Source organism: Odontesthes bonariensis, chromosome 17 (assembly GCF_027942865.1).
Source record: "Odontesthes bonariensis isolate fOdoBon6 chromosome 17, fOdoBon6.hap1, whole genome shotgun sequence".
Lineage (NCBI taxonomy): Eukaryota > Metazoa > Chordata > Actinopteri > Atheriniformes > Atherinopsidae > Odontesthes > Odontesthes bonariensis.
Genome location: NC_134522.1, coordinates 22,554,245 through 22,576,835, shown reverse-complemented (window position 1 = coordinate 22,576,835; position 22,591 = coordinate 22,554,245). Strand labels below are relative to the sequence as shown.

The window sequence follows — 22,591 nt, the reverse complement described above, 5'->3', positions numbered from 1 at the left end:
CATATATTAAACTCATCACCGCTTCTCTGTTTTGAGTCCAGGAAGAAGATCCATCCCATCGTTTCAGAGCGCGCACGCGCACAAAACAACAACAACCACCTTAAACATCTCTTGGATTTACAAGGCGTCCAGTTTATTCTCAGGATGACACATTAGACACAAGTTATTTTCCCTCTCACTGCAGTTGAGATCATCACACTGAATTATTGCAGTGCGAATGAAAAAAAAAAAAAGTCAGAACATGCTAATGTGACACAGTGAAAAGTTAAACAGTGACTCTGAAAACCACAGAGTTTGTTTAGAAGCATATTCCAGCACACAGAGGTAATATAAGCAAATTGTACAATGAGGAGTGGAGGCTTTTTTACATTTTCCTTCAGGTCACACACTAATCAAAGTGTAATAGTCATCTTTGGTCTGAGAGACATATACATCTGTACAAATTACAGATACAGGTACCAATACAGCACGAATTAGGAAGGTTTTTTTTTGCCTCGCTATTAACAAGTTTTAATCAGTAGTTACAGAGTTAACTTAACTTAGGAAAGAAATCAGAAAACAACGCTCCAGGTGTTTGTTTAATGCTTTATATCCTGACTAGGGAAGCATTGAAAAGATTTTTACTAAAGCCAAAAAAAACCCAAACACTTGACAGTCCATGATTGAGAGAACATGTCTCATGTCCGATGTTTCAAATTCTGGAAATATGTAACTACTTGGGGACAGTCTTGTTGCTTTAAGTTATATATTTCACTTTCAACTGTTGCTTGCATGACACATACAGTTTATTTGGTCTTATATTAGTTTAAAACCAGTGTAGATCCCTTCATTCATTGTCAGTGGCCAGAACTTCCTGCAGACTGTCCATCTTTGGTGCTGCACATCTGTGGGTTTCTTCTAACCCTTGAAACCAGTGCGTTTAAGTCTGACGTCATTTTACAATCGCAAAGAGCTACGTGACCCCTAATTGTGATAACATGGGAAACAGCCACAAAACAGCTTCTTGAAGGGGTTGTTTTTATCCGAAGCAGCGGCTCTATCCAGCTGGACTATGCCATCCTGAATAAACCCCTCGGCGTTTTGGACATTTTTCTCAATGCTTTGGACCCCCACACCCTGCTCCTGTACGAGCACGCCCACGTCCAGGAACAGCTCCTGGATCCCCTCGATCCTCTTCTCCAGCTCCAGCAGCTCCTGGTGTCGGCTCTCAATCTGCAGGAGGGCGGAGCGGGCGGTTTTCCCCGTCACATGGACGCTGAACACACACAACTCCTCGCCCTCCATCATCTCCTCCAGCTCCCGCTCGCTGACCTCCCTGCCTACCACCTCCATCTGCCTCTTGATCTGCCGTTTACAAGCCTCCCTGTGGCCCATCTCTGTGTCATTGTAGCTGAACATCACCTCCCGCAGAGCATTGCTGAGACACTGGTACTGCGTTCGAGCAATTCGTGCTGTGGGGTCAGAGCTGCCGCGCTGAGCCTCCAGCTGTCCTCGGAGGTCATTCATCATGTGCAGCTGCTGCAGCACAGCTTCTCCTCTGCGCTTAATGTCTGCGCCGATTGCGTTGGAGTCCCGCTTGGTCACAATTGGATGGGAGGTCTTGTTCAAAGCCTGGTAGTTCACATCCTTCAGCTCACTGATGTCATTCTGGATCTGCTGGATTTCCAGATGTATTCGTTGGGCCTCCTTCAGGACGCCATCCAGCTCCGTCTCAGCATCCGCTGCTGCTCCATGCTCTGCCAGTTCCACTGTGCTGAAACCTTCAGGGTCGGTCTGCACCTCGTGCAGGTTCTCCAGTCTGTCTCTCATGCCTGAAGGAAACAGTAATATAAGAGTCAGATTCATTTGGGGGCAAGAATTTGTCAATCAGGTGTCTTAAACAGAGCAGTGTTCTGTAGTTTAGAGACTCAGAGAGATGGTTTTCGAGTCAGCTGACCTTTTGGGAACTCATTGGCATAAAAAACACTTAGAAAACAGCTAAAGGTGAAACTGAAACAAGCACACATTTTATACAGCTGAAGGGGTGGATGATGGTGTTACAGCCATGGAGACAGGAGAACCAAATAAGAGTCCCATCTGACCCCTTTTCACCTTTTGACTTTGGTGTCAGTGACAATCGGTTAGGGGAAGAGATATAAAAGGCATGTCGGTAGGTTGAACATAGATGGATATCTGCTTACAGGAAGGCATCACGTAGACTGAACACAAAACAACAGGAAATAAAAACCTTCCGACCATCTGACAATTTCTGGACTACTTGTTGGACATGGGGACAAACGTACCCATTACACATTTTCTTTACAAGACTGGGCCACTGAATTCCAGAGTTTTTTTTTTATTGTTTTAAAAGCTTTCATTTTTTTAATCTTTTTTTTATAGTAAACATCAGAGTTTAAGAGCTTTTTCTTTGACCTGTAACTAAGGGACCACACCAATAAGTGTGTGTGAGGGTGCGGCTGGAGTGGAAAGGGCCACGCGAAAGTGAAATACTGATACATTTGGGGTGCATTTCCCAACACCACCTCACACCTAAAGGCAAAAAGTCAAGAGATGATAAATAAGCTTCTACTTGTTCATGTAATAAATGTTTGAAGGCATCAAACAGGCAAAGGGTCAGTCAAACACACAATCCTACGGAGGAGCTTTTCGCAACGCGTCAGTGAGCATTTTCTGCGTCTGCAGTATCAAGACATCTTAGATGAATGATATTGGTTCACCAGAACGTGTCTCGAGACTCACCAAACAAGTTCACAAGTGCAAAAGTACGGCGTAAAAGTTACTGTACTCAATAATAGCTGGCTCTGAGGACCGAAGTCACACTCGAATGAAAGAGTTTTACGTGAAACCCACTAAATCAGCAGAGGAGGAAGAATTCGTATTCCTGAGCAGCCTGATGAACTGCATGCACGGCCCAGTGACTCAAGGAAGTGTGGTTTGTCTTAGCTGATTTCTACAGAAGATAAAGCCCATTTTCATTATTTTGTAGATGTTTTCTACAACTGTAAGTGTAAAAAAGATGTACAATTTGAGGCCCTATGACCTGTGCTGTCTTTAGAGTTCAGTGCAGACATAGTTTTTGGTCAAATCCGAAGAACATGACATGTGTAATGACAGAATCTCTTACTTGTACAGCTGTTAGTTTTCTGTAGATGGCTCACAAATGTTTGTTTGTCTTCTCTGGTTAAAGCTTGTCATGAGAGCGGGAGTTAAGTCCAGCAAGTGGCTGCGGTGAGAGCGGATGATCTGTAAAAAACGCTAACCATCACCACTGATGCACCTGTTTAAAAGGGATGGCTGTTAGAAACAAAACTTTCTGCATTCCTCTCGTGTCACATGGCGGCACAGGGTGACGTAGAGCAAGGCAAAGCCAAAACTCTCGTGGATTTATCATGAAAGTGACTGAAATATGCGCTTACTTTCTTCTATTCTCAAGTCAGCGGCAAGTACATTTACTCTTTAAGATGCATTTCTTCCTTTAATTTGCATTTAAACAAGGAAGTTGGTGAAGGGATTGTGTTGAGGCCTTAAAAAACAAAGTGACACTAGACACCAGAAGCATTACAAAAAATAAAGAGGAAGTATTTCAGATATTTAATCTCCTTAAGGGGCGGGACCATAATGTCCATATGTGATAAGGAGTCATGAGGTCTTGCAGCAGTCTGATATCAGCTCTTCCATCTGAAAACTTCTCAGTTAAATGAAATGTAATCTGGCCAAAGTTTCATTTACACACTGCTCACACTGAAACCACAGACTGTCAAAAGATTATCAGTCAAGCAGCCAGAAAAAGAAGTTAAAGTGTATTTGGACAAGAGTGTGAAAGGTTCAGTTGATGAGTGGGAGGCTGGGTGATTCAGTAATTTCCAAAGGCAACAGTGGGATGTACGTAGTTATAATTTCCATCAGCCTCCGTAAGTCTGAGTCACACTTCAGAGGGGAATTTTAACGCTAAGGTACTCAGCTCAAAGCACGCTCTGACACCGTGTAACTGCCTCGTATAAAGAAGAGCAGCGTGAATGAAACCACTTATGGCTAAAGATCCCCCACATAACCACAGGGAAAGCAGCAGCTTGTTTGGTTCATCTCATACAACAATCACTTGCTCAAGGTCTGACATGTTTACACTGTTTGCTTTGGTTGTACTTCGCTTAGTAACAGGAAAAAAACACAGATTTGTTGTTTAGCTGTCCCCTCGTAGATTTGATCAATCCAAAGAGTCAACCCAAAGCAGTTGGTATTAAAAACTCATGAAACGAGATAAGTAAAATGAACGAAACACTGGGACGTCACTTGAAAGTAACCACTAGATGGCAACAAACACTTGAATCCGAAGGGGCTTTTAAAATTCAAATGTGAGCCTGAACATGTTTTCATTCTATCGCCACACCTGCTGCATCTTAGAGAGAGATGTTGAACACTCATTTTGAATGCTTGATATACTCATATGAGAAGAAACAACCGCCTCATCATTTACTCTGATATTACTAAAGACAGCAGTTTAGTCTGTTTGCACGCCCTTTTTTTTTCTTCTGAGCGTGATTTACGACAAATGATTTTTAATTTGGAGTAAAGCTAAATATCCAGTTAAATCAGAAAAGGATGATCTGATCGAAATGATTTCTCATGGTTTGAGAGCCACTTGTGTATTTTCTGGCTAATGTCCGTCAGGCTGTCATGTGCCGTTCAGTAAGTAACTGCTTCTGTCTGATATGCCACAGGAATAGTTATCCTTCTATGAGATTCTCCCATCTCCACAAAGGAACTCTGGATCTCATTCTGTTGACAAAGGCTCTTTGTTCACGATTTGTCCGTTTGTTAGGGCAGTCAGACTGAGGAAGCTTGCTGATGTTTCCTTGGTTCCTCCATTTCAGAATGATGGAGCCTGGGGCACCTTTGGGAACAGGCTATTTAGCAGAAATGTCCTTGTATCCCTTCGGTGCTTCAACACAATTCTGTCCAGCAGGTCCATAAACAAACACGAGGATTCTTAATTGTGTCTGATGAATTAAATTAGACCAGTCTGGTTCCCCACCTTTCATCCTGGTGGAGGTGCGGTTGGAGGAAATGAATGGATGAATTCAATTAGGCGCAGAAGGACTCTATTCAAGTTGTAGAGGCATCTCAAGGACAACTGACCAAATGTAGACACTTGAGTTCTGAGAAGTTCTGAAAACTTTCTGAAAGGGCTGATGTCACACTGTACTTCTCATTTGGGCTGAAGAGTTGAAGAGTTTGCTTTGCTGATGGAGCGTTTATTTTGTCCAGGAGATGGCAGTGGTACAACAGTACCACCTACTGCTCATCAGGTTGTTTGCACAGATTTAAGGTAAACAACCAGCTTCCAGTTTGAGCTCAGGAGGTAGACGCCTTCTTTACAATCAAGTTTAAGCCTAAAACTTTTTCGTTCTTTGTAAAGTTTGTTTTTAGGACTGGCTCGGTTGGCCCTGAGCGATCTCTGTGGGTCTTTTGCCGGGGTTACTTTTGTGAACTGGCACTGCAGAAATAAACTGAATTTTCTTATTACATTTTTAAATGTGAAGTCTATTAAGGAACTAAATATTTGTCAATTTACCTGTCTGATAGAAGCATACATTTTTATATCAAGGAGAAAACACATTTTCTTATGTTTATTTCTCATTTTACATGTAAAAAAACAACTTTAATTCATGCAGTCCACTTCTATTTGAAGATACAAGGAGACTCATACCAAACTTCTGTAGCTTTTTATAGATGGACTTTATTAATTCAATTAATCCCCCAGCTCTAAACTCAGCTCAACAAACATAAAAGAGTTAAAAGCATCAGTTTAAATTACGTTACCTCTTCTCAGTCACCTGGTTCTGATTTGAGTTTTTTTTTTTTTTTTCTAAATCAATAAACCGAGTTTCAGATGTGGACCACCTTGATCACCAGTTAGGATGCTCGCATGTGATGAGCAGAAATTAAACTCAGCCTCCGCGCCGCTTATCACATGTTCACATCTACCAGACAGATGAAGAGTTGAATAAAACAGTGGCAGTTCTATCACAGCTCATTGTGAATGGACGAACATTCTTGAATTAGGCCACAAATCTGCTAAACTGAAAGACAACAGTCCATTCTGTGCACTTAGATATTTGAAAGCAGCCCATTTCACTGTCATCCAGTCACCATGTCACAATGGCAGACTTGTTTGCTGACACTTTTCTTTTTGAGGAATCTTATATCTCCCTATTACACAAAAGATGCTATTACATAATCAGGAATCCACTTGCTTGGCTCGGACGAACTAAGTCCCTCCTAAAACTGACTGCGGCTGTCATGAAATATTACTGAAAATGTAGTGTAGTGTGAAATTCAGTCAGCCAGTCTTTAATCATACTTAGAGAATAAATCAGTTAAATCTTCAGGCCAAGGTACACTATTTTACATGTAAGATAATTGTCTCTGTAAAGCAGCAAATTTAATCTAATATCATGCTTTGTTGGTTTTTTTTTGCTGATGTACAGTAAGTTACAACAATTTCAGTGGTGCGAGTGAGGCTTGCGTTAATGACATTTTCTGCTATTTCCGACAGATTTATGCAGTAACACTGTGATAATCTACAAAACTTTGCTGACATTCATGGTTTCTAATCTAATTTCACATGCATAGAAAAAAAAATGTGATAAAGCATAAAGACTCATTCACTGGGTTTGAATTTCGTCCACTTGCTCATATTTGATACTGTGAAATGCCCATGTACAAAAAGAGGACATGCATGCACACGCAGTCGCGCTCGCTGAGACCCCCCGTGTCTTGATTATATTATGTTACATCAGGCCTCTGGAGTTAGGCTGCTGTTATCAACGGAGAAAACATCAGCTGTTTCCAGTTACCCGAAGTTGTGACTCTAATTATCTCAACTTATTAACTCCGTACTGAGGTTCACATAACAGCACCAGTGTCTCGGAGCATCTGATCAAATTAACATGAATGCCTGTCATGGGTTTGGAGATGTTTCTTTCTGATTTCCCAAGCTCTCACTTTGTTCAGCTTCAGTGACGCATCATTCTTGTTTTAAGTTAACCTGTCCCCAGCTTTCGCAGCTCATATGTAGAGCTTCATTGTGGAGCAAAAATAAGGTGTGCATCTTATCACACACTTTTTTTTAATAAGATTAAAAAATTTAAGAAGGACTTTGTGAAGAGAAAAACCTAAGGTTAAAAGGACCTTTTGATCTTACTTGTGCTGGTACTTGTGTGTATGCCGGTATAAAGTTGAACAAAACTGAGCAGTTAAACCCTTACAGACTCACAGCATTGAGTTGCTGAACCATCTTATCTGACTGAAATCTGACATCTGATATGATCAACTAAAGGCAGCCATGAATGATGGAATATTACTTATCTAATCTTTGCTGATGGTGACATTGGGAGTAAACTTATAAACGCAAGTGTTGCACAGCTACAAGTAACCCCTTCTATGATGTGTGTCAAAATTTCTGTTTATCTGAAAGCAGGTAACAGATATCCAGACACATTTTTCTTCAAGATAAATTGTCCTTTCCTTATTATTACCTAAAATCAGTGGGATTATAGTCCATTCTTCTTTCGGGAGGCTTCTAGTTCAAATTCATCTGCATAATTTGAATGATAATAGTGTGTAAAAGTGTGAGGCCATCATCAGTTTTCACCCCTTGTCCAATGTAGACTTTGAGCTGTGTTTATATTCAGCAGGGGCGAGGCTAGGGTATTTTTAGTGGTGCCAAGGCAACACCGTGAGATAGCTCGGCACCCCCTGGCTCAGCACATTTTCAAAATATTATATTATGCAAAAACACATTTTTTTTTTGCTCAAGGATGCATTATATTAGTGACCATTTTATTTATTTTCTAGCATTTGTTTTTGTTTTAACTCTTTACTCCCAAATTAAATGTTGAGTTATCTTCAATATTTGTCTCAGGCTCTCTGTTAAGCCACAGTCTTTTGAAATGAAGAGGTCAAAATTGAATGTTGTAGGGGAAAACACTACTCAAAGCAAAACTAATACGGCTCCAAAATTTATAAATGTACTAGTTCGCCTCAATTAGTGAGAAATAATGTGCCTCTGTGAGCACTGGGGGCTGGGCACCCCTAAAGACCAGATCCTAAAATCGCCCCTGATATTCAGTATACAACTGGGGCACATTTAGATGACTAGATGACCACTATTCCCTTATTCCCAGAGAAAAGGGGCATCTACCCTACTTGGAAGAATAAAAACACAGGGATAGAGTCAATAGTAGTAATAACTAGAGGAAAAGTTTCTAAGTCTAAACAGATTTATTCATACATCTATTTAAAAGAAAACAAAAAACTACAGAATGCTGAATGTAAATGGAAAATGGACTGCATTTATATAGCACTTTTCTAGCCTAGATGACCACTCAAAATGCTTTTACAATACAAACCACATTTACACAGCACTTCTTAGTCTTACACAGTATTGGAGAGAGGGCTGTCTTCTCTGTCATACACATTCACACATCAGTGAATGCATCAGAGCCAACGTGGGGCTCAGTGTCTTCCCTAAAGACACCCAGACATGAGGCCTGGGGAAGCAGGGCATTGAACCTCTGATTCTCCAACAGGGCGACGTCTGCTCCTTCTCCTGAACTACAGCTGTGCCATTGGGATGATTTGTGATTGTTTTGATCATGTAAATTTAGTTTCAGTGAATAATTTCTCTTTATTCTGTGATTTAGGCAAGTGGCCAAACTACAACATTGTCTGACTGCGCAGTTACAGTCAGTGGAATCAGCAGATTCTTTTATTACAGATACATGAATATCTGGGAATAAATCAGACACATGGATGGGTACTTGTGTTTTTGAAACACTTATTCTTTTGCTTAGAAAATGAACCCTTCAGTGATCTATGACAAGGTTTTCGAAAAGCATATGGACAGGATGGATAAATTCTATATATCTCAAGACTGCACAGAAAATATGTTGCAGAGGTGTATTAAGGCTGACAGACTAACAAAACACCACCGTGAGCAAAATGGACAGTTGAGAAACAGGAAATTTGCAAGGAAAAAAAAGTGTTTTCGTGTTTCATGAGCATACTGCTTCTTAAGTAAATGTTCTCTGACAAAATGAAGTTTGGAAACATGACAGGACACACAGCAAGCTACAGGCGACCGACAAATTCAAGGAAAAAAAAACCCCACACGTGCTCGCATGCGAGGCCGATAGGTCACTGATAGCTCAGCAGTTCTGGATGCTTTCCTACAGAATTATGATTATTTGCATTCTTGCTGACAGTTAGATGACATTATAGATACCACTCTTACATCTTTGCTGTAAACATGGGGCTCTTGTCAACAGCCGGTTAGCTTAGCTTAGTGCTAAGACTGGTTACAGGGCCAACTAGCTTGGATCTAAATGCAAGTGTTTTAACATTTGAGATTGAAAATGAAAGCGTTAAGCTTTTTCAGCAGCGCTTTTCATTTAAAACTTGACATCTTGAAGCTCAGTCACCCTGGCAGACTGTTTAGTGTTTTCTTGCTTTGCTCATGATATTCTGCCCACATGTCTCAGTTTACTCCCCAAATCACATTAAGTCTGTTTGGCTCAAAGGTTTGATCAGTCAGTTGATTTCCATTTTCAAGAAAACTTATTGCTTGACTTCAAAATCTTTGACGATTTCCATAGGTTTTCCATGCTGTTTGAAATAATTCTACAGGCATTACACAGTTTTATCAATTAATAAAAGATACCTTGGATACTGACAATCAATTAAGATAACAGACGGACATGCTGAATCATTTCATGTATGACGCAATTGCAGAAGAATCACACGTGATGCCTCCTGATGTCTTATGCATCAAGCTTTCTTACGTGCTCTGAAATCAAATCAACCATACAATCTTTACAACAATCGTCACAACTTGACAAGACCAGCAAGAATCAATCCTTTCAGGCTATTTAGGGCAGCAACAGGCCTCTCTGGCAACTTCCTGCAACTCCTCCTAATTAACGGAGGGCCTCATCTTCATTAGGTGTTGGAACTACCTCAACTGACTCCTCTTAATGTGAAGCATCTGGTCTTGGCTGACCTCCTCCCAGATAACTGAACTTCTCATCAGATCCAAGAGTGGCGAAAATATTTAGAAAACATCGCTTTTGGGTCAAAGTTACCCAAAGTTCAATGCCAAAGATTAGCGTAGGGACATGGACTGTCAGGTAAATCGAGGGCTTTGTCACAGCTCCTCATTTATCAGATGTATCGGACCTGTGGTGGAACTCACTGACCCTTTTTTCCTGTCACTTGTGAACAAGACCCCTGACATTCACAATCACTTTTCACTTTTAAGAAACGGGCCATCCATTTTGCCCCCTGGATTGGACCTTTTTCATGGCACAAGTGCTTGTAATGTCCTGTGATCCTCAGGGCTGTTCTGTCTGTGACTTAATGCTTTCTGGTCATTTGTCTCAATACAAACAAAAGATCGGACTTGACGAAAACAGACAAACAGTCTATCAAAAAGTCGTTTTTGATAAGAGGAAATTAAAAAAAAAAAAAAGTGCCTCTAGAGCATGACCTGGTGGTAGAGCTGTCGGTTGCAACCACTGAAATTTGATAATGGATGAAAAAAAAGACACAACATCAAATAACTTGTAGCTGACGCCCTAATTTCTCCAATGGTTCAGACTGCAGGTAAAGATTAACTGTGGTGCATTTCAATGATTAGTGTTTGTAGGTGTTTTTATTCTTTATAATGATCATTTTAATGAAAAAGAATATTTCAATTCAATAATTGTGTCTGAATTTTAGATAATCTCCTCAAGTCTAGTTCTTCCCCCATGAATGCTTTGATTTAGGATAAGTAAATCTATTATTTACAGCTTAAAAATATATGGAGACACGATGCTCTGTGTCTCTCTTTTTTGCTGTTGTGATGGAACATTTCCCACATTGGGGTTCTGGCTGCTGCCGTATCAGTTCCAGTAAACTTCGAAAATTGAATGTTGTCACTACAGCTGGACAGCTGTGTCCATTTGCCAGCTCTTGCACTGCCTGTTCCAATAATGTCATGGTAGCAGCGACATAGGCACATGGCTTACAGCTGGGACATGGCTCACAAAGACTGGGGCACATCTTCAGCCAAAGGAGGGTGAAAAATAAGAGAAGAAAAGAGAAAAGGGGCCGCAGGTTAACTTTTTGAATGAGCAAGATATTGCCATTGTGCGGATTGATTTAGCTCAATTACAAATTCAAAGTTCAGATGCAGTGTATTCATCCATGTATAAAAAAGAAAGAAAGAAAGAAACTGAAGGACATATCTCTTAAATCAAAGATGGATTCTGAATATCCCTGTAAAAAGAGGTTTACAGGGTGCCTGACTTTTTCTGCTTTCAAATTAAAAAAATAAATAAATAAAAATCTTTAACTGGACACTTGTTTGTTTCAGACTCGTGTACACCGTGGTAAATCTACAATGGTGCAGGTTCGTGCTTGTTTCGCGGACATTTACTCAGTCATCTGATTACAGGCTGTTTTCTCTGCAGTTTTTTTTTTTTTCCCCTTCTCTGATGCAGCGGGAGGCGGGCTGGTTCGGGCCGGGCCGGGCCGGGCTCGGCTCATATGGCTTCATGTGATCTTGTTGGGAGGCGTTTAGAGGAAAAAATAGTTTGTCAACATCCAGCCTGCAGCATTTGAGAGCTGACCCTCTTTCTCGCCTCACGGAGTTACCGGCTGCTGTGCCTGCTGAGCCTTTCTTCCTGGGGAGGATATTTTCATCACTTGTGCGGCTCCATCCGGATAGTGACGCTCTGCAGCTCCGATAATGGGAGACGCTCAGTCTGCGCAACGGGACGACAAGAAGGATGCAGCAGCTGAGGAGGAGAGCGGAAAAGTGGATGATGTTCAAACTGAGCCGCATATTGACGAGAAGGTATCAGGTTTTTATTCCGTCTTGCTGTATAAAAAAAAAAAAAATCCCTTCTATGTACAGACTAATGACTAATCCTACAATTTCAAACGATTTTCAGTGGTTTGATTACATTTTTTAATTTATTTTTTAATAATAATAAAAACCCTCCTAAGATTTGAGCTGGTGGTTGTTAAAAGCTGCAGAGATGCTGAGTCTGGGTTTTGCTGTTGTCAGGACAGTGCGGATGCTGCCAGCCAGCACATCCATTAACAGCAGAATAAAAGTAAAGTCCTTGAGCACATCCACCCCAGCTCTCCCACCGACATTGTTAATCAAAAACAAATACACCCTCTACCGTTGAACTTTTTTTTTTCTCAGGTTCACCCAGGAGGCAACAGTTAATCATTTTCTTTTTTTAAAGTGTAAAATCAGAACCAAGTTGCTGGGTTTTTTTTTCGCTTGATCCTGACGTGCAAACGTCTGGAGAGCCCGCTCACACTGTCGTACTGCTGTTGCAGGGATTTTGCACTTACTGTAGGGAATTATTTAGTGGAATCTGAGTAGAGCCAAGAAGAGGGATACAATGTCCTCTTTGCTGCACTCAGCAGAGAGCAACATTGATTATTTGTGTACAACATCATTACCTGGTCATGCTGAGCAGGAAGTCAGACAGAAAGCACTATTATGTAACAGCGATGAGAGCTATTAAAGCTTTAGGTTTAAGATACTTTGCTGACATGTTTGACTTAAAGTGATCATATGATATAAAAGGGAAAACAAACCATTGCTGTGAGAGATTATTTAAAGTTTAAAGCAGCAAATGCTTACCAAGTAGAATCAGCGTTTTTTTTTCTTCCTTTTTTGTATGAGTTGTGAGAATAATTGAGGGGCCTCTGTGTCACGTGTGTTTGCAAAGATCTTACATAAGCTGAAACATTTTATTTGATTTACTGAACATTTGTGAGCCGCACATGCAGCGGCAGTCAGGCTCTAGATAACTTTAGTGTGTGCATGTACGATAGGGAATTACCTTTTACTGGAAGAATGAGTTATGAATATGGCCTTTGATCTTTTGGCATCCAGTAATTATCTGAATTTGGAGTGCGTGTTAGTAATTTTATCTCTGCCTTTACAGAGAGTAATCTTCATCATGGTTTAAACTCCAGAGGCGAGGTTAGAAAACCCCCCCAGAAAACTCCTCGGCTATTTGTAAAGTTGTTTATTTGACAACTTAATTCATATTAGTTGTTGGACATGAGATTCTTGTTCCCAAGCTCTGAGGCCACCACCACACTCAACCAACTGATCTGTATGATTTGTTTACAAAACAGGAGACACAAGCGAATTCCATGTGGTAATTCTTTGTTAACTGCCCAGCTTCAATTGTCTTTTAACTGCAGCAGGGGGCTTGCATGACTGTCACTTGTGAATGGGTGAAACTGACTGCTGAAATCCTATATTTTCTATATTCTAGCTTTTAATTAATCTTGTCTTCACCACATTCGCAGAGATGCGCTCTACACTCAGGCTTTGTTTTTTTGTGTTTCAGCCTCTCAAAAACAATGTGCTGATCGCTGAGATCAATGGAAAAGCAGACAGCTCTATAGCAGCAATTAACGGTCACTGTGAGGATGAGATTGCTGCAGAGGGTAGGTACTCATAAACTGTATAGTGCTGCTCATTGACAGATTATGTCGGCATCATTTCAACAGAAGCACGACTTACTGGATTTCAGTTGATAGAATTGCAGCGTTTTTTTGCAGCCCTTGCAATCAAAGTGTTTTAATTATTCATTTCTTTTCTGGTTTAGTTGTTCTTTCTCCAGACAAAGATGTCTCAGAGCCATTGAAAGAAGAGGAGACACCCTTAAAAAAGGAGCTCTCTGATGAAGCTGATGCTGATGAAGTAGGACCAGTTGAATTGATTGAAATGGAGGCCAAGCAGAATGATATCAATGAAAGTTTTAGGAAATTTTTCAGCAACATTAGTTTGAAATTAACAGTGAAGAGAGGCTCTACAGACCAAGGTGACATAGCAAGACACGAGGCTGAGGAGGAAGCAGACAAACCAGAGGACGTCAAAGATGCCATAAGTGAAATCACTTTTGAGAATGCTGAGCAGAATACGGATCTTAATGCAACACAGGAGCCTCTTGACAATGATTCAACAACTTATCAGACACTGACAGATGGTACATCGGAGGAATTGTTTGAGAAAGCAGAGGAGAAAACAACAGAAACTAACGAAGAGGTTGCATCTGATGATGCAGATGCAGAAACGACTTCACCTGCAAGTGAGGATGCACACCTGGATGCCACACCTGAAGAGGAAACAAATCCACTCGCTCCAAGTCTTCCAGACGGAAAAGAGATTGCAATTCAGTTTAAAAAGTTTTTTACAGGTGGGATCTTTTCTGGTATTCGTAAGAAAAAGAAGACAGCAGAGGACGAGGTAACTGAGAAAGAACTGGAAGATATGGGGACAAAGGTAACTGCAGAGACAATGGACCAAACTGTACAAGACCAACAACAGCAACCTGATGGAAATGAACTTGAAGAGGGCACCCTGACAGCAGAATCAGCTCAGGCAGCTGGGAATGAGCCTGGAGTTCCAAGCACTCAAGAAAAAGACAAAGTTCAAGCCAGTCCTCTGAAAAGGCTCATTTCAGGCTCTAGTTTAAAGAAACTCTCCAAAAAGCAGAGAGGCAAAAAATCAAGTGATGGAAGATTGTTTGACTCTGGGGAACACATTTCCGATCAGCTCCTGTCATCTACAGAGTCAGCTGAGAATCAGAGGGAGGAAATTCCAGCACAGACCTCCGCAGAGCCAGCAGGTGGAGAAGAGGGAGCGTGGGCTTCCTTCAAAAAACTTCTGACTCCGCAAAAGCACGTCAAGAGGTCCTCCTTGGGCCAAGAAGAGGGAAAAATCGCAAGTTTAGAAGATGGAGCAAAGCCAGGGGAAGGAGAGCAAATATCAGATCACAGCACGGAGGAAGGGAAAAAAAGAAAAGATTCAACTGTGTCATGGGAAGCTGTTTTATGTGGCTCTGGAAAAAGACGAAGCCGGAAAACATCCGACTCTGAGGATGAAACGCCTCAAAATGATCTTGAGGATAAAAACCAAGACAGCGGAGCTAAAGTGGAGCCAGGGGAAACTTCTAATGAGATGTACGAAGTTCTGGCTTCATCCCCCAAGCAGACGGCGATTCCTCCAGAGGAAGATGAAGGGTCAACATGGAAATCATTCAAAAAACTTGTCACCCCCAAAAGGAAGGTAAAGGATGAGGATGAAAGCAAAGATAATATACAGGACACTGACAGGGAAGTTGCTCTAGATGATTCTTCCTTTTCCATAAAGAAACTCCTGCCAGGACGAAAGAAAAGAAAGTCTGCTGAAAAGCAAGACCAAGTATCCCTCAATGAGGCTGATAAGGAAGTAGTTTCAGCTGATGAGGACTCTGACACACCAGCTGTGGTTCCACTGTCTGAGTTTGAAAAGGATGAGTCAGCAGAGCAGATACAAACACAGGCAGACATAGAAAGTCACGTGCCAGAGGAAGCCGCCAATGAACTCCAGGAGGACCTCACTGATAAGATGACAGAGCAAGGCCTACCTCAGGATGGTCCTTCAACTGAGGCAAAAGAGATCCAAGACCACGAAGAACCTGTCGAAAAAGAGGTTTCTACGGCACCTGTTACAAATGAAGAACCAGAGGATCTCACAGAATCGGACAGTAAACATCAACAACTCAGTGATATTCCAGAGGAGGGGGTAATGACGGAGACATCTTTAGTCTCAGTCGCTGAGGAGGCAGCAAGAGATGACACCATAGCGGACGACCTGATAGAGATCACATCCGAGGCCATAACTGCTCTAGAGCCTGTGGACGTTACCCTTGCAGATGAAACTGAGATGATTTCTGCAGTTTCCCAGCTGTCAGATTCTTCAAAAACATCCGGCAACACAACGCCAGTGCCAGCTGAATACGACATCATGAAAACAGAGGTGCTACTGCAGCAGGTCTCTGAGACCGTGTCCATGACACCAAAGATAATTCCAACGTGTTCAGAGGAGATAAGCTCAGAAAGAGTTGTTTGTTCAGTCTCAAATCAAATACTTGGATCATCTGCAGTAAACCAGCCAAAAGTACTGGAATTACACCGAGGATCAGATGCAGCGACTATAAAGATGGGCCTAAATGCTGAAGGAATTGACGCAGTTAATGAACTTGCAGCAACAGCTCAAACTGAGAGCATGTCATACCTCACTGAAGCTATTCCAACAGAAATGGTGTCAGAGGATCCTACCAAAGAGTTTGACCATGCTGAGCGTGTTGCAGATGAAGTATATGAGGTCAGTGCTTCAGAGTTACAGGAAAGCATTAAAGAGTTACAAATTACTGATGAGAAGCAGCATGTAGTGGAACCTATGTCAGAGGCAAAGGAAGCTGTGTCCACAGAGCAGTTACCAGAAAAAGATGACGAAGTTGCTCCAGTTGAAGAAATTGCGTTGGATCAAACAGAGAAAGACATCTCAAAAACACCCTCAAAAGAAGGAGAATCGGTTGTTACATTAACAGATGAAACTGAGGATGCAGCTGCGAAGGAGGAAGTCCAAATGCTGGAAGAAAAGGAGGTTGACACCACACAAAATGTCTCTCAGGCTGAGTGTCTACCACCCTCTTTGGCGGACGAGTTGGAAGCAGTGACAAGAGCAGAAGCAGCTGCATTAGCTTCAGAGGAACGTGATGTTCAGTCTCCTGAAGCACCATCCTCAGAGGATATTCCATCACCTGCAACAGATACAGATGGACCCAAACAGACAGCTGAGCCTCTCACTGAAGTTACTGATGAATCAGAAAACACAGAGCAACAAACAACCGATCAATCTGAAATTAAGGTTTCTGAAGTAAAAGAAGTTTCTGAGGTAACAAAAGTTCCAGAAGTGTCTGAGATTCCAGAAGTTCAAGAAATTCCTGTCATAGAAGTTCCAGAAGTGTCTGAGGTTCCCAAAGTTTCTGATGTTCCAGAAGTTTCTGATGTTCCAGAAGTGTCTGATGTTCCAGAAGTGTCTGATGTTCCAGAAGTGTCTGAGGTTCCAGAAGTTTCTGATGTTCCAGAAGTGTCTGAGGTTCCCAAAGTTTCTGATGTTCCAGAAGTGTCTGAGGTTCCCAAAGTTTCTGATGTTCCAGAAGTGTCTGAGGTTCCTAAAGTTTCTGATGTTCCAGAAGTGTCTGAGGTTCCTAAAGTTTCTGATGTTCCAGAAGTGTCTGAGGTTCCCAAAGTTTCTGATGTTCCAGAAGTGTCTGAGGTTCCTAAAGTTTCTGATGTTCCAGAAGTGTCTGAGGTTCCTAAAGTTTCTGATGTTCCAGAAGTGTCTGAGGTTCCAGAAGTTTCTGATGTTCCAGAAGTGTCTGAGGTTCTCGAAGTTTCTGATGTTCCAGAAGTGTCTGAGGTTCCTAAAGTTTCTGATGTTCCAGAAGTGTCTGAGGTTCCTAAAGTTTTTGATGTTCCAGAAGTGTCTGAGGTTCCCAAAGTTTCTGATGTTCCAGAAGTGTCTGAGGTTCCTAAAGTTTCTGATGTTCCAGAAGTGTCTGAGGTTCCTAAAGTTTCTGATGTTCCAGAAGTTTCTGAATTTCCAGAAGTGTCTGGGGTTCCAGAAGTTTCTGATGTTCCAGAAGTTTCTGATGTTACAGAAGTGTCTGAGGTTCCAGAAGTTTCTGATGTTCCAGAAGTTTCTGATGTTCCAGAAGTGTCTGAGGTTCCAGAAGTTTCTGATGTTCCAGAAGTGTCTGAGGTTACAGAAGTTTCTGATGTTCCAGAAGTTTCTGATGTTCCAGAAGTGTCTGAGGTTCTCGAAGTGTCTGATGTTCCAGAAGTGTCTGAGGTTCCTAAAGTTTCTGATGTTCCAGAAGTGTCTGAGGTTACAGACGTTTCTGATGTTCCAGAAGTTTCTGATGTTCCAGAAGTGTCTGAGGTTACAGACGTTTCTGATGTTCCAGAAGTTTCTGATGTTCCAGAAGTGTCTGAGGTTCCAGAAGTTTCTGATGTTCCAGAAGTTTCTGATGTTCCAGAAGTGTCTGAGGTTCTCGAAGTGTCTGATGTTGCAGAAGTGTCTGAGGTTACAGAAGTTCAAGAAATTTCTGAGGTTGCAAAAGTTTCTGAAGTTGAAGAATGTTCTGAAATTAAAAAAGTTTCTGAAGATACAGAAGTATTGGAAGTTGTACAAGCAACTCCGTTAGAGTCAAAGAAAAGTGTTCAATTGCTTGAAAAAGAAGTAATATCAGAAGATGCTCCTTTACCAGTAGAAAAAGTTGAAGAGGAACCCAAAAAGGAACCAGAAACCCTGACTGCAGTTAATGTTGAACAAGAGGATGCTCCTAAAGCTGAGGCTGTTCAAGAAGCAGAAGCTGCGGTTGTTCCTACATTAGATTTAGAAGCAGGTAACTCCAAATCACTCGAAGAGGAAGTTATAACAGAGGGTACTCCAACAGTGGAAACAGTTATAGCTGAACCCAGACAGACAACTGAAGTTAACACAGAACCAGAGGCATCAACGACCGACGTTAAAGATTTTATATCTGAAACTGAAACGGAGACAGCTAAATCTCCATGTGAAGCTGCACAAAGTATTGAGGAAAGTAGCACTCAGGAACCCGAAAGGCAAACATTGGTGGAAGATGTTCCACAACCAAAAGAAACTGACAGTGTTACAGAAGAAACTGAGAGAACAGTCACACCACAACCGGATCAGATAAACAAGGAAATTGAAAGTGTCCCATGTGATGCTCAGGTAAAGCATGAAGAGAGCATTGCTGAAGCTGCTCAAGAGCTGCAAGCATCAACAGCAGTTCACATATCCTCTGTTAACCAGGAACCAAGTAGTGCTCAGGTCCTGGAAAAAACTATATGCACTGAAGATACCGCAGCACCTTGTGTAGACAGTGCTGAAGTTTCAGATGAACCGACTTATGAAGTGAGTGTCTGTGGAGTGCAGGAGAGTGTAGAGGGGGAAAATGCAGGTGAAATTCCAGATGCTGAGGTAAAGGCTGCCGCAACCGATCATGCTTTGGTGACTCAAGTGGTCGCATGTAAAATGAAAAATGTTTCAGCTGAGAAGCCTCATTTTTCGGTCCATGAACCCTTGACAAGCAGAACTGCAAGTGAGATTGAGTTCAATGATCCAGTTGAGACTGCGACGCCATTATTGACAAACGACATGAGTCAGATGGCAGAGAAGGGCAGCATGGTCATCTTGATGCATGTGCCTTCAGTGGAGTTTGAGGAAAATCACAGGTTCCAGGTGCAGGTGATGGATGTAGATATCAGATCAGCTCAGAATGTAGTTGACACGGTGATAGCGGTTGGGGTTACCGAAACCAAAGAAGTCATAGATGTTTGTCACGAAACCATTGACAAAGTGGAAAATCTCTCAGCCACTCCTGATTTTGAAGAGGAAATTGTCAAAGAAGAAATCAAGGTGACAGTTCAAGAAGTCATTCAGCAGGCGAAAGCCAACTTAGCAGAGACAATACCTGGATCTGGAGATTTGGAACAATACCTAGATTTGGAACAAGAAATCACTGATCAACCGGGTGCTGCGACTCCAATGAGTAAAAGTGAATCCAGTGAGGCAGAGGATCAAAAGCTGATAAAGGAGGGCACTGACACAGTCGTGGAAAGTCAAGACGAAACACCTACTGCCATCATTGAACATTCTTCAATCCTAACTGACCAACACGAGTTTGAGGTTCACAAGCAAATGGCCGACGGTGCAGAAAGTTTGGATCTGTCCGTCCAAGATCACAAAGAGGATTTGGAGGACACCAAAGCAGAGCTGGAAAAATCCAAACTATGCGTCACAGCAGGAGATGCGATGGCAGAGGAATTATCTTTGAAGAAACTCAATGAAAACGCCACGGAAACACAAAGACTGCAGACTGCCCAAAACCAGATTGTGACGCATAGTAATGCTGGATTAGCGGTCCCCCAAAACACCGGATTAATCTCATCAGTAGGTAACGTGGAGTCCCCTTCAAGTCTTTCTTTAGAATTCAAACTGAACATACAGTTTGGACAAGCAAAGGGGCCAGCACCCCCTCCACTTCCTATAGAGAGAACTGAACCCGTGAAACAGACTGACGTGTTTGAAGTTGGCGTTCAGGCAGTGGAAGCAGAAGAACCTCTTCAGCCAAGCAATATAGCACAAAAAGTTGAGAGCGTGAAACACGCAGAGCTAAATGAGGTTGCTGTTCAGGCTACGGGTATCACAGACGCAGACTTAGGTTCAGTTCAAAAAGCAGTGATTGGAAGTCAGCCGGTGCTGCAGGATATTGGCATCCAAGCAATCGAAATAATAGAACCTGTGGAACAGATCGACTCCACGGAGACAGCAACCCCACAGGTTCAAGTAGCAGAGGTAATACAGCCAGCCAGACAAAAAGAGAAGAGAGCCGTGCCCCTGGGGAAGCCCGTGCCCTCTGTGGCAAAAGCGGAGGAGGATGTTAAAGAAATAGAGGAGGAAAACGATCAAGACGTGTGGCTGGATGCCGAGGAAGACATTTACACTCAAGAGGAAACACAAAGCTCCCCTCCTGTGGCAGAGGAACCTGGTGAGCTGGCGACTGAAAGTGAGCAAAAGAAACAAGAAGAAGTCGAACGTGATTTTGAAAAGGCGTGTGACCCCGAGGGCGAATACAACGAGGGGCAGCAAGAGACACAGAAAACTCTCCGCACATGTGACGTCGAGAGCGAAGGAGAAGACTTTGCTGTTGCTTTTGAGGACCTGGGAGAAACCAGGATCGCTGCAGAGGATCTGGATTAATGTGACCCAGCTCAAGTGTAACTGACGGGTAGGCCTCTTCACTTAATCTCAGTCCGATTTAATCAGCTTGCTCTTTATCACAGTTCCTCACAAGCTCAATAAACAAATTATTTTTCTCTGTCTCTTCGCAGGGTGGACAGTCAAAGAAAAAAATGAAAAGGAAAGGAAAGAAGTCTCCAAAAGCCACCGAAGCCTTTTTCTTTGACATCATGTTAATGCAGTGATATTTCAGTATTTACTGGTGCCACCAATCTTGATTTTCATCATTATATTATAAAGTATTTAACTTCTGATGGAGGTGTGGCAAGAGAAGTGTGGTCTGGAAAAGTGCTGATCTTCTCAGGGGGAATGCAGTGAGATTTCAAGTCTGACTACATCGACCACGCAAAAGCCTCTTTCAGTAAATTTAACTTGCTGTTCTGTGGAGTGCCATTATGACTACTAATGATGTCAGGTCTTTCCCGATTTTATTTAACACCGTGTTCACTTTTTAAATAGAATGTATATGCCGCAGAGAGTATTTTTAACTGGTTTGTCTTTTAAGCTACAAAAGCATAAAAGTTCAGAAGCAGCAGTGGTTCATGTATGTAAGCGCCCCACACACAGCACTTACCTTTTTATATTTTAGTGTAGATATTTCCCAGCTCTCACTATGTATCATCTATGTTCATAGATAGTTCATAAAAAAGAAGCCTCTAAATCACCCAATCCTACTGAGGATATATAGTGTAATTATATGCCATCTTGTACATAATGTGTGTTTTAATGCTTATCCAGGCTAATCTGTGCGCATTTGCAATAAACAATCTACAACCCCAAGTCAGGAAAAGTTGGGATGGGGATTTTTTTTTTATCTAACTGCATACACCATGAACCCGAGATGTTTTTTTTAAAATGGTTTCCAAAGGTTTTACATTCAATGTCTTCTCCAATCTTCCTGTGAAGGACATCGTCCTTCCTTTGCTCGTCCAAGACCCGTTCATGGATCTAGTTTTAGTATAAAATCTTGATTACAATCACCTGTTAGAAATATTTCTCTATCTATATATATACATACATATATATACATCTATTTATTTTAACTTTAATACTAGCCTTTAATAACCCCGATTCACATTTTTGTTGGGTGTTACAGGCCTGAAACACAGGAATGTACCGTACATATATAAAACATGAAACATCTTGCCATTAGCAAGAGGGCGGCTGTGGCTCAGTGGTTAGAATCAGTCGTCCAATAACCGGAAGGTTGGCAGGTTCAATTCCCACTCTTGCCACTCAAAAAGATTGGTGAAACTGACAGCTGGAGGGGTGTCAGTCCACCTCCTTGTCATGGCCAAGGTGCCCTTGAGCAAGACACTGTACCCCTATTCTCCCTGGGTGCCCACCAGTCCAGCTTGGCATCTCTCTCTGAGTGTGTGTGGACAAATTTCATGCGTATGCATGACCAATAAATAAATCTGATCTGAGTGTAAAAAGAATCACTGGGTTGTCCTTTAAATTGATGTTTTTTTTTTTTTTCTGTTTTCCATACTGTCCCAACTTTACCTAATTTGGGGTTGTAAACGAATTCTCCTCGGGCAATTTCAAGAGTAAGAACGCAACAAGGTTGGCAGCACGTCTGAAGTTCGAATAACCCCCTCCCCCCCAACGTACCTCTGACTAATACAGTTATAATCTGCAGTGTCTTAATCATGGCTTTTTCTCCAGCTGCGTGCCCAGTGAGCTTAGAGGTATCAATGTCAACATAACCCCAGCGATCAAATTGTGATGGGATGAAATGATTGACATGCTGTTGTGTTTATACTTTATTCTCTTTTATTCCAAATGTCAAATGTAAAAAAACAAAACATAGGCCTGAGTTACCTGTATTCATATATCAGCCAGTGATTT

General features: G+C 41.8%; 2 protein-coding genes across 2 annotated transcripts; one reads left to right on the top strand and one right to left on the bottom strand.

The window, feature by feature from the left end:
* Nucleotides 1-111: 111 nt before the first annotated feature.
* Nucleotides 112-3,284, bottom strand: LOC142365792 (syntaxin-11-like). The gene is made up of 2 exons (XM_075447507.1): nucleotides 3,125-3,284; nucleotides 112-1,811 (listed from the first exon to the last, which is right to left on the bottom strand). The coding sequence occupies exon 2, from the start codon at nucleotides 1,807-1,809 to the stop codon at nucleotides 964-966; it is 846 nt and encodes a 281-aa protein (XP_075303622.1). The 5' UTR covers nucleotides 1,810-1,811; nucleotides 3,125-3,284; the 3' UTR covers nucleotides 112-963.
* An 8,488-nt stretch (nucleotides 3,285-11,772) lies between these two features.
* Nucleotides 11,773-22,578, top strand: akap12a (A kinase (PRKA) anchor protein 12a). The gene is made up of 4 exons (XM_075448672.1): nucleotides 11,773-11,899; nucleotides 13,428-13,527; nucleotides 13,689-20,729; nucleotides 20,833-22,578. The coding sequence occupies exons 1-3, from the start codon at nucleotides 11,792-11,794 to the stop codon at nucleotides 20,699-20,701; spliced, it is 7,221 nt and encodes a 2,406-aa protein (XP_075304787.1). The 5' UTR covers nucleotides 11,773-11,791; the 3' UTR covers nucleotides 20,702-20,729; nucleotides 20,833-22,578.
* Nucleotides 22,579-22,591: the final 13 nt, after the last annotated feature.